Below are 13,519 nucleotides of genomic sequence, written 5' to 3'. Positions count from 1 at the left end.
GTAGTATAGTAACGTAAAGTAAAGTTAATTAGTAGTTCGTTAGTTATTATTATTAATTAAATTAAAAATTAAAATTAATTAATTATTACTACACTCTCTCTCTCTCTCTCTCTCTCTCTCTCTCTCTCTCTCTCTCTCTCTCTCAATCTGCCAATAAATAAAATAACATTTCACAATCTTATAATATTGATAAATACAATCATCAAAATTGCATTTTATTTTTCTTCAAGAGTCATTGATGAAAAAAAAATTTTAAATATCTCTTATTAAACACAAAAGTGCTATATATTTTTCCTACTTTCGAATAATGTAATTTAATGTGAGAGATTCTATCAGTAAATGGCAACAAAGGAAACTTCATTAATAGTTTCAACTTTAAATATTCACATTGTGAACCTAATAAAACACTGTTCATTTAATGATAATGTTTTAGAATATTGAATCATCTACCATCCGTCGTTCATGAATGTAGTTCTATATTACCAACGACTAATCAGTATAGACTGACTGTTGTTCAAACAAATCTGGAGCAGTAATCTTATTCTAAATTCCAGCAGCATTTGAATTTTATAGTTAAATGTGAACCTAAATATTTCATTTGTCAAATATATTTCTAAATGTCAAATGATCCAATGTTCATTGTGGATGGACAAGGTTCTACGTTACCAACAACCAAATCGAGTTAACAGGCTACTGTTCAAATAAACCTGGAGTCTCTTATGAATTGATCTTATTCCAGCAGGTCGCGCGGCAGGTGGTTGGGTCCCTTCTCCTGCGTCTGCCACCAGCAGGGAGTCAGGGACTGCTGGGACAGCGGGATGCCACCTGCGCGATGATTGGTCAGTTTGCAGGCAGGTCAAAACGGCAACACATCGCTCGATCGGCGTCTGCCACACTTGTCTGCCGCTTCGAAGCGGAGCGCGCGATCCTTACGGTCTGGTATTTTTCTTGTCTAATCCGCGGCGATCAGTATGCACATGTGTAAGAGATTGTTCATTTCAACGACGTTGGAATAGTACATAATTTCGAAAAATAGGAGAACACAAACGACGTGATAACCCAAACAAGATCGAGATAGAATCTGTATAGCGAATTCCGGAGTCACACTTGTACCGAGCATTGGTTTTCAAACGAATACAAGATGACGCAGCGCGCAGGGCGCCCGGGTATTTTGACATTTGTGACATATAGTTATATTTTATTACTGTGATATCAACAATAGTGCTTTGGGAATTCGCAAACGACAGTTCGTGACGGTGAATGACGAGAAAAGTATCATCTGAGAGCAGCGCGGCACAAACGAGCAACGAGGTAAGTGGACTCCGTTTTGGTTGCGTTTTGACCGTTTGCTTTGAGAGGTTAAGTTGGGTGCCCTGCTGGGGTCCCGCGATACCACCTCCCCCAATCCCTTCCCGTTTCCTCTCCGGCCCCTCATCCCGCTAGCCGCGAATGGTCCGACACGGACAATACGGTCCTCTGGAGCAACTAGCGAAGGGCATCCGGGTCCATTCCGACCAAAAGATCCTTTGAATGGAATGCGTACCGGCGTATCTCCTTCATCCCCGCTCCTTCTTCTATATCTACTCATCCAGATTCTTGTTCATCTCGTATTCTCATCCATTTCACTCTCACCGTCGTTCTGCAGTTTTTTAAATTTTCAACTTCTTCAGTCTATTTTCGAACTAGACTTGGTGTTGATATAGAAAGACTTGCAATTACTAATGAGCGCCTCCTCCTTTGTTTCATCAATATTATCCTATTATGTATCGTGAAAATGATTCCCACTATCTACTGCAATACAATTAGAATTACTCTCATCATTACTCTCTTCGCTATCGCTACAATTCTTTTTGTACTCTCACTTTGATAATTACGCAGTAGATATCTATCTTCGTTTTATCTTACATCACTCTCTACTTATCGTAAAAAATGATTGCGATACGAGAAAAGTAATAATTATTATGACTGTATATATCCGCCAATATATTTTATTGTGGTGGATCATATTTAAAGAATTTGTATATTGAACCATAATAAAATTTCCCTTTTCCCTATCTCTTTTTGTCCGTTTTCTCTTCTCTCCTCCTTCCGCGACCTTCCCTTTGGAATGTGCTTCTCGAGAGTCCAGACATATTTCTGATCATGGGATCATCCATAACAGGCTTTCGAATTTTCTTTCCTGTCACCTAGAAATACGAATGGTTTCATGCTCGTGCCATGCCAATTTTTGATTTTCAAAAATCAATAGTCATGATAGCAATTGTACAAAAATTAAACAAGTTTGTCCGTGTCAACTTAATAACATACTTCCAGGGAAAATTTACGAACTTCCTTTGTCATTCTTTTGCGCTGGTTTATATTAGAACTCTAAATACTGTTACTTGTTCTTATGAACGTATAATAATTCTTAAAACTTGTCATTCATTGAAATAAATTTAACGTTATCAAATCATCTTTCTATCTCTTGGAATATGTAAGGAGCAGAATAATATTTTGAAATTAACATTATGAAAGATATTTCTAAAATATAATAGTATAAAATCAATTTATTTCTCAATATTACGATCTTATTATATTAATCAATGACAAATTTTAGTGCTTAATTAATATCTATCAACATTGACTCTAATTCTGAGTTATTATTTTATATTTTCGTATATATTTTATATGTAATAATAAATATTTTTCTCGTCTCTCTTTTAAGACTTCTCTTCTTCTTTCCTCCCCAATATCATAAATAATTCGCAATATAAATCTAAATTTAAATATTGAAATTTCATATTATGAAATGTATTGTAATAGAAGATACCTCAATCTTATCTGCTCGTCCATCTTATCCATGTATTGCACAACGAATGAAAAAATTATATTAAATATAGTAAATTGCTAAACAATTTAATTTGTGATATACTATTGTAGTTCAATCGGTTTCAAAACCGTTTCAAAACCGAAAAATGAATTCGGCGCGCAATTTAAATGACTACATAGACAGTATATAAATTCACATAGAATTATTTAAGCACTTAAGAAGCACTTAAGATCATTAAAGACTTTCTTTCCTTTCTTGTATTATATTAAATATTCTTAATTTTCCGCGATATTCTGCCGCAATATAGCTCACGAAGGTCGTTCCGTTTATATCCACACGTGTGTCTAAAATCTAAAGAATTTTTTATATTAACTAGCCGTAATCTGTTAATTTATGCCGTAATCTGTAAGAATTAACCAATCAAATGAGAGGGGAATACTCGATTGTGATTGGTCAATTCTTACAGATTACGGAATAAGTTGACAGTATAAATTCTTTAGACACAATTGAAAAGTACAAGAATAATGAATAACAGATTTCAACTTATCAAAAACCGTATTTTGGTACATATGATTTCTGATAGATTGAAATCTGTTATTCCCCGTTTCTATTGCCTGTACCTTTCAATTGTGTCCTATGCGTCGCCTACAATATATGGAATAAGAAGTAAGAGTAAGAAATTGAATCAATCACAGTCGATTATTCTTCTCACATTCGATTGTGATTGGTCAATTTCTTATTGTATTTCTTGTATTGTAGATAATACATTAGGCTTTAATCTACGCGACGGAATCGGAACGGATCCGGACGAGGTAACCGGAGCAGTTTCGGCACGCGGTACCTTTACGCGCGTCATATGTCGGTATATAAACGTGCTTTGAAAATCACGCACAAATACCGTTGCACTTAAGGTCGTTCACTTACGTATCTACTGAATGCGATTCAGCGCAGGAGTAGCTACTGGTGTTTTGTGCGCGACACGAATCGCAGAAGAAAATAAATATGTGTCTTTCCGGTGTGTATCGTATTACGACGCTTCTCTTGCTCACGGACGATGACATTTTGGTCAAAGCTCGTATATACGATTTCAAGAAGCTGAAGTTTAGAACAGAGTTAATTATAAGTTAATTACAAGCAGCTCTAATTATAAGAACTTGACACGATTCTGCGATATAATCTCTACGTAATATCTCGATTCAATTGTTGACCATCACGTTTTGAGCGCGTATGTGCTTCAAGAAAAACCGTTGCTTATCAGTTATTCGATTTGAACGTAAACATTTAGAAAATTGTGTCATTATGTCCGGCATGAGCTACGTTTTCTTCATAAAAAGAAATTATGACCCAAATAATACTTCTAATAATACTTGCTTTCGCTGCCTGAAATAATAGTAGACCTCTAACGGAAGAAGAAATCAGCTTCTGTCCTCAAATCCTAAGAAATATAAAATTGCTTAAAAACAGTATTGTGAATCTATTATAATAAAATTAATAATATCGATTCACGATTCTGTAATGTTCAAGTTTCGGTATTCATAAATAATTTAATTATACATACACGAAAAAAAATAACAATATTAGTCAATAACAATGTGATTAAAAATAATCTTATTTATTTTTAATAATAATATTAATAAAACAAATAATATTTTATTAAAACAAAAATATAGTGCATTTTTTCATTAATAATATCAATTAATTAACAAGATTATTTTCAATTAGACTGCTGTCAATTAATGTTATTAATACCTCTTTTTTTTTAATTACGACCAATTCATTATAAAAATTACATTATTATTATATCTTGAACAATCTTGCAGAAATTTAATAAAAGAATGGCCATCTTACTCGCAATAGAATTACGTGTTGCATAGCAAATTATATAACTTTAATGTGCAAATGGTTTAAAAAACAAGTATTGCAGATATCATTCCTTGAATATGTATTTATCAGTTACGTACGAAAATGTCAGAAGACACAACCTTGCACGTACACAGACTTCATATGTATCACGTAAATTAATTCCGCATAGTTTCAATTGCCGGCATCAAGCGAAGTGAAACGCGCTTTCAAGTTAGCATTATTCGCAAGTGTAAATCGCGTCACACCCCAAATCGCTCGCACGTGATATTACCGCGAGATCCAATTAACCACGCCGATGGTTGTAACCAATGCTGATAATTTTCATTAGAAAATTCATTATGGAGCAGGGTGCGCGGCACGCGAAGAAGACGAAGAAGAAGAAGGTACAATGGCGCAAAAGTGAAACTAGATTTTCTCTGATGCTTATTTAATTTGCGTTCATTTGCGTATCTCTCTTAATTGCTTCGAAATTCCGCTCCACCTTATTAACCGTTGCGAAGCTTGAAAATGGTGATAAGATTAAGAATTCCGGACTACTTTCTTCTTTCCGAAATTGAGAAAGTAGGGTCATGATGTCGGCTTCTTCCTTGAGGCATTTATTATGCGTAAATGTTTTGAGAAAATCTCGCGGCTTATGACATGACATATTATATAGGAATATATCTCCATTATTTTCAAGAAAAGTGCACTTTCTCACATTCCGACACATTTCAATTAAATGAAATTTCTTTATTTATGAAAAGAAAGAGATTTAGATCTAGATAAATTTTATTCTTGGCTCACATAAAAATTTCTAAGAAACTAGTCTTTCACAAAATATTAATCACATACACAATAAAAAACATTGTATAATTATATTGTGGAAACGATCCACTTAGATATGTTCTTAGTAAGCTCTCGTAACAATTTGTATTGAATTTTTTAACATATTTGAATTTCAATTTAACATAATATGATTATGTTACAATATTTAAAGATTTTGTGTTAAATTGGATATTCAACATGTCTTAGTCAAAATGATACAATTTATCAATAAGTACAAATAATATAAAAATGCTGCCAAAATTTTTAATATTCGAACAACCAATTTATATGTTCCACACAATTATTTTGAGTCCAGCAAATCTAGCTAAACTTTTTTTAGCTACTTCAAAAAATTGCCCTTTCGTGTATAATCATCATAAACTAAAATTAGAATTTCTGAGATCTGCATACGCATGCATTTCACATATCAATATATTTAAACAGTAGGTAAGATAGTAAATTTTTGATATTACGAGAGTGATGAGAATTATCATCGATTATTACCCTCGGGGCAGGTGTAATGTATACATCGTACCCAAGTAATGCGATTAATAAGATTCGACTCGTCTGTTTCTTTCTCAACCGCCCGTCAGTACTAGTCAGTACTCTCCGGAAGCAGATCGAGATATCTGCACGCTATCGTCCGCGTTATAATTTTTACGATGCATGAGAGAAGCAGAAAAAAGTATAGCGCCAAATCAGGGCGCGCGCGGAAAGTCGTTGCGAGAAATCGATGACCGCCGTAATGAGGCCATTGCCGGTGTATTTTTTCAATTACATAGGAAATTACCCTGCGACCGCTTCTCTCGGCATCATTTTTTTCCCTCGTTTCCGCGCGAGGAAATGTCGCGTCGTTACGATACGCAAAAAGACATTTTTTTTTTGTAGGATAATTCCAAGCAAAATGATTTGACAGACAGTCACATTTCCATATATATTCAATTTTTGTGATTCGAGAATTAAATTCGCCGAATTTAAGTATATTTGCACACAACTATACAGACATGTAAGTTCGTGCACTTTGTTGCAAAAATCACGTTCCAGTGTGATCAATCGCAACGATTAATTATAAATATTAAACGCGATTGCGATGTTGCGTGGGCTGTTTCTGATGATCCGCGTCATTCCGCCCGCGAAACATATCCGAATAAGGAATCGAGATCCGCGCAAACATTACAATCTAACATGACTTCGCTTATCAACTCAACCTGCATATCTCGATTCGGATTAGAATGTGTCTTTTATTATGTAAATGAAGATTGAATTGGGATTTAAACTCATACTTTGTTGCGTAATCAAAGATTTACAGCAAAAGAAACAGTTAAAATTCAATCTAACATTCCGATAAAATTTTATGTAATGTATATATTCATACTATTTCGCTACTTTATTCGTGCAATCTCAGAATAAAATATTCAAATTTAAATTCCATATTTAGAATTCCTTTTCAGCGCTGTTATATTTATTATGCATTTGATATATAAATGTACTTACAGAACACGTTTTGTACATACAAATATACTACTCTTATTACATTGAATAATTCAATGACGTAATGTGGTATCTCGATGGTATCGTTCGCAAGCAAAATCACTTTTTGTATTAGAACACTGGAACATTAAATAATTGAAAGAAAATATTCTTTCAAATTATTCTTCGCAAGATATTAATAAGATAACTAAGAAAATTTTTTATTTTAAGATATTTGTTTCATCGTTACATAAGCACTTGTCAATTAATTTTGTTATTATACTATAATTATGTAAACTACCGTTTTGTTATTTGACAATAGTGATTCAGAGATGTTTTGTTAGTCAAATTGCGAAGAACAATGGAGATGACGTTATTATGGTAAGCTGTCATCGTATTATTGTTATTCACACTTCGATAGCACTGTTAGTATTCCTCAACGCACAGTCACAAATGTCACTGCTTTTGAATGCAATTGATACCGCATGCATTTAGTGAATGTAAATTACTTCGATTTACGCAGTCAATTGACGAAGCTTTTCAAAGTAACAAAAAGCATCGATACCTGGTACTTCAATGTACATATTCAATATACAAATGTAAACCAACGATCTAAAGCATTACATGATTGATGCTGCAGGAAAATGAAAATAACGACTATTCAATACAATACGATTTATTGCTTTAAATTGCTCGATTATCACAATTGCTTCTGTAACTTATCTAATTATATATTTTGCGGCTAAAATAAAATTATTTTGAATAAATTATAATTCCGTGTCAATTTTGCAGATTCATGATTCAATCACTATTAATATTATTAATATGATTTTAATCTATAAAAATAAGATGTCGATTTACGTCAAAGAAAATTGTGATGTGTAAAAAGTTGTTTAATTTATTTTATGTTACATTTATATAATGAAAACCTAATATATGTAACACACACATAATATCAATAGTAAAAATCCACATTTAAAAACAAATGTAAATGCATCAATTGTAAATGTAAATTAGAACACAACTCATTTAACCTTTCAAGAGTTTTAACAATTATTTTTATTGTTCAATAATTATGAATAAATTTTCTTACTTCACTTTCATTTGCATTTAATTACACGAAACAAAATAGTCAATTTGCATCCATTGACAAATTATTAATTTCAATGATAGCAATAAAAATTGCTTCAGTCAAATATAGAAAGACGTAATGCAATGCAAATATTATTAATTTAAACATATTATGGAAATAAGATGTTTCTCATTTAATCGCGCATACAATTTGGAAAAAAAAATGTGCGATTATTATATATACTTATTCTGTTAATTATTTAAATATTACTCAATTTTACTCTCGAGCGCAATAAACATAAGCAAAACTTGTTTGGTTATTAATAGTTCGTAGGTTTTATCATTTAATAAGCAAAACGTGAAAACGTCTTGTTGAAAAAGAAAAAACACTTCGAATTTATTCGATTTTCCTTGAAATTATATTTGCAAAACATCTCTCACATATGCCATTCATACCTTGATGACATTTGTCATCTTTATATAACGCAACAAATGCTATTCATTATTATAGCATGCTCACATATCAATTTTTAATTTTATCCTTCAGCATACGCGATGAGATACGTATAAACAAATTGCGCAACAATTTTTAAAGTTAGTTTTCCAGACAAGTATTTCTAATACGTGTGTTTCTAATCTTCATTGTACATACATCGTGATTTCTCTGATTTCTCATGGCCACTCGCTAGTTTCTCTTCTCATAGAATCTCTTTTCACAAGGTCAAAGGACAGTAGTACCTTATTTATTGACCCTGTTCGATTCATAGAAACATGTATCTATCCTAGATTCGAAATATCTTTAGGTAGCGAAAATTCACTTTCGATCATAATTAATATCTCGATAAATTAATGAGTTAAAAAAAATAAATAAATATAATAATTATTATACTAACAAGGAATAATTGGGAAATTAAATTTATATAAATACGTATACTTTATGTACGACTTAGAAACATAAAACATTAATACAAAAGAATGTTAGTTACATCTAATCAAGACTGAAATCTTGTCTAAAAAGATAGTAATATATTGTTTTATATTAAAATTATATATTACATATATAGCCTTATTTCCTACTCAAATTGCGAACTGAATAAATTGCTATATGAATAAATTGCTATAGACCAACAAAAACGTGAAAGGATCTTCACACTACATCTATCATCATCGTCCTTAATAAAGCCGCGAAACTAATTGAACAGATTTATTCTAATAATAGTCGCAAGTCCTTTGCCTCAGCTTTCTCAGCATGTTCCTAAGCCCTTCGATGTCCCGCTGCTAATGCACAACTTTTTCTGTGCGATCTAGTACTTCCAATTTCACCACGACGCTCATCAAGCGTAGTCACGACCACGTGGTAGTTTCTTCGCAGGAATTCTCGTCCTCCAAGATCAGAGGACAAAACTCTTCCGCAGTAACCCTATCTAAGTTGCCGATATCTGCCTTGGGCTTAAATGGTAGCTCCGATACAAGAATCCCTTCCTTATAGATCCTGTGATCCTTCTCCTCTTCCTCGAACTCCGAGAAATCTTCGTCATCATCGGTCTTCACGGTAGCGAAATCGATGTCTGTCAGGAGCGTGTTCACTTTTCGATTCTTTGGCTTTTCCCGCGATATCTCCCTCGAGACCTCTTTCGAGACACGCGATAATCCCCTCTTGTCGAGACGACGTCGTAGTTTCTTGACACTCAGGGACGACGTGGAGGGCAGAAGTATGCTCCCCTCAATCGCATCCTCTTCATGACCGTTGTCCTGATTGATAGCATCCGATCTCCTTTCTTTATCGCGCGTGTCGCTGCTGCTCGGTGGTTTCCTACTTTCCTGCGCCGATCGAGCCGTGTTCGCTGGGAATGCATTTTTATCGGTGGTACCGGCGCCTACGGCGGCCGCGATTTCGCTGGTGCCACCTGCCACCGCTTCCTCCGGCTTCCCGCTTGAAACGATTGCACGCGGACAGGCGTCTACGATGTCGGCCGGGCATACCGTGTTGGAATCGTAGGTCTCCGCGATGCCATAGCTCAGACTTGGCTCTGTTGGCAATGCGCTTGGAGCAGGCCTTTTATCGACAGCCCCGGTGCTCTCAAAGTCGGCCTTGATCCGCGGATGCTTGCGATACTCTTCCTGCAAGTAAGTACGAAACTGGTCCTGGAAGTAACCATCGATTACTTTCCAGATGATGACGCTATACCAGCTCAACACGCCGAGGAGAAACACTCCGCGAATAATAAAAGCCAACATTACAAAATCTTGTGGTTGCGGTTGATTATTCCGTTGCGATATTCTATATATAGTTTTACAGATATATTCTAAATATATCATGTAACTATAATATACCGAGATCGCATGCTGATATGATTGATATATGATACATTGATAAGAGGCTGATGTTTTTTTTTAAGAAGTAGCGTTTATAAATATTTTGATGAAATCTTTCGAGCACAAATCAAAGTTCAAGTTTGGCATGTAAATAAAACTGTCGGTCTTACGTTATTATTAATGTACGTAAGTATGAAAGATAGATTTCAAAATTTTACATTCTGATTTGCAATTTTTATAATTTACCTGGCTTATAAATATTTTGATATTTATTTGATATTTATTTAAACATTTAACGCGAATTAAAAAATTTATTCAATTACATCAAAATACTTTTAGAGTATTTATACTTCAGTAAATTACTATGTAATTATTTAATTATTATAATTATTTACACTTTCTAAAAATTTACACTTTTATAAAAATTATACATTTTTGTTATTATACATTAATAACATCATAGACTTTTTTGTTTACTTTTTAAATAAATTTATAGATACATTGTAAATAAAAATATTCTAAAAAGTTATTCCTCAAGATAATTATAAGCGTTGTAAATTACATAAAAAAAACTATGTTAACACTAACTGATTAATTAAAACAATACGATTTAATAACTAATTTAATTAGTTCTGCCAAAAGTTATATGACTTATGGATCTTGGAGATTTACTCTCCCAAGACGAGAAAGAAAATCCTTCTAGAAGAAAAATACGAAAGAGTTTTATCTTATACAAATATCAATGATCAACACTCAAATACTGCGTGAAAAAGAAGTTCTGTCACAGTTTTGTTTACTCATTTTGTGGATTTGAAAGAATATTAAATCTTTTAAAAGGTTATTCTCGAGTATTTTTCGTTTGTCTTTCTAAGCGTCTATTTCTCTTGAACTAAAAATATGCTTACATACTCAACTGAATATTTTTCTATCGTTTATATAATGCGTAAGCGACAGTTATTATGTTATCAATAATAATTTTATAAAATTAATATCTATCTGATATCTATTACTATTAGTTTTAATATCTGTTTATTCTATTATTAACGTTGAATTTAAGACAGTTGTTGCTTGAGATTAATCAATGGCATGAAAGATAAAATTGACGTTAACAGATAATAATTATAATAAAAAAAATAATATTGTCATACTTGATTAAACAATGGTCACGTATTATTCCTAAACTATCTTTTCGATTGAGAGCACTTAATCCTCTTCTCCCATGAGATAATCTTTGATAATGTAAAAGGATTCTTTCATGTTCGGCCAAGCTATAGTCACAAAGACCAAAATCGAATTCGCGATCACGAAGAGCCGCATCATTTCGATACCAGTGCTGGATCGGATCCAATTTCCAAAACCTTGATTCTCGTCATCGCTTAGATCTCCCAAATCCGACTTCTCCACTGCATTCCTTCCATTATGACAACTCTTACTACCTTTATTTTCGTTGTTTCCACGTTTCTTCATGCTGACTATATAGCGATCATCTGCAAGAATTGATTTCAATGCTGAACATCATAGAAATATGCACTTCACGTGCTCTATGCGTTTAATTGTGATGAAATTTGTGCTATATTTTAGCAGAGATAAACAAATAAAATAAAAAAAGAAACCACATTCTTAAAAATTTGCGAGCTCTGCGTGGAATACTTATTTTGAATATTAGAAACATTGAACAAGTTAATCAGTATTAAATTTCTATAAGAGAATATAACGAACAATATTTTGAGTACTTATACGAAAAAAAACGATTTTGTTGAAGAATCTAAAAATTTAACTAAATTAAAAATTTAATTAAATAAATTTTCAAACAAATCTGAAAATAAATTTGTTGGCCTATTAAAATTATTATGTAGGACGTTAAAACTGATTGCTGAAATGTCAAAACTTTTTGCAGCATTGCTTACCATGTTTAAAATTCCTATAAAATAATTTTGATGGTTCAACAAAATTATTTTCAGATCTATATTTAGCTAAATTTTTAGATTCTTCAGCAAAATTGCTCTGTTCATTTATAAAAAAATTAAAGGAACGTCAAGAATTATTATCAAATGTCGTTTGTTCAATACATTTACAATTTTAATCCTAATTATTCTAATTATTCTAATTATTCTAAATCAAGAGAATGATTATCGTATTTCGCTCTTCTGCTATTTATTAAATAACATAGTATCAACTGATAATTCGCGAATTTAAAGAAAATTGTCCCGCTACGTGACAATTTACGATAATCAGCGAACCTGAGAGAAGATGAAATTAAAAGCATCCGCATACATATATTCCTGTTCCGGGATACGCGTGTGCGTGAGCACGGTTATATGTTGCATTCCTGCGCGTACAAGAGACGCACATACTTGAGAGTGGGTGTGATGACCGCGATCAACGCATTGAATATACATACGCATTTCAACTGTCGCATACGAAATTGAAATTACAGAAAAATATTTCTGATTCTTAGCTTTCTCGAGATAAATTGTTATAGAAGAAAATTTACTAAAATTTTTTACTCTTAACTATAATAATTATGTTAAATATAGTAACTGTCATAACTCTATTAATGTTAATTAAAAAATAATTATTATAGAATAGAATTTATTCGCGTCACAGCATTTTTACAATCAAGAAGAGATATAATAATTATTGTATTATTTGAAAGTGCAAGTAACAAAATGAGAATTTTACGTTGAAACAAAATGGATTACAAATTCCATTTTTTCTTGCATATTTTTAAAATTAAAAATTCTTATATGTAAAACTAACAAAAATTTATTTTTCTGTATATTAATTTTTTAATATTTACATAGAATAACAAATAATATTTAGTTAAACCTATGTTATATTAAAATTGTGATTTGAGAAGACTTATTACACGATAGCTTGAGAGTTATAGAAATTTTTGCAACTCGCATAATATTTGCTCGTATCGATTTGATTGAAAAACGCAACTCAAAGCTGATTTGCTCTGTGATTCCATTAAATAATTTTAATAAATTCTCTTTTCCATCTCGCGATCTGCTATGGATCTTGGTAGATCAAAGTTCACGGTATTATACCAAGTAAATTGCAAGGAGGAATAGTGGAATCGTTATCGACAAAGAACAGCCTTCACCAGAGCAGATCGTTCTGTCTACAATGCTCCATTCTCTCTCTGTCCCCTCCCCCCCTCTCTCTCTCTCTCTCTCTCTC

At 32.6% G+C, this 13,519-nt stretch overlaps 2 protein-coding genes across 2 annotated transcripts; both read right to left on the bottom strand.

Moving 5' to 3' along the window:
• Positions 1-9,361: 9,361 nt before the first annotated feature.
• LOC105621570 lies at positions 9,362-10,255 on the bottom strand. Its single transcript, XM_012203041.1, has one exon. It carries the CDS (start codon positions 10,253-10,255, stop codon positions 9,362-9,364), a length of 894 nt encoding a protein of 297 aa, XP_012058431.1.
• A 1,281-nt stretch (positions 10,256-11,536) lies between these two features.
• On the bottom strand, positions 11,537-11,800 carry LOC105621514. The gene has a single exon (XM_012202986.1). It carries the CDS (start codon positions 11,798-11,800, stop codon positions 11,537-11,539), a length of 264 nt encoding a protein of 87 aa, XP_012058376.1.
• Positions 11,801-13,519: the final 1,719 nt, after the last annotated feature.

The sequence above is a fragment of the Atta cephalotes genome, assembly GCF_000143395.1.
Source record: "Atta cephalotes unplaced genomic scaffold scaffold00034, whole genome shotgun sequence".
Taxonomy (NCBI): Eukaryota; Metazoa; Arthropoda; class Insecta; order Hymenoptera; family Formicidae; genus Atta; species Atta cephalotes.
Note: the sequence above shows the minus strand (reverse complement) of the source record. Positions and strands in the feature narration are given on the sequence as shown.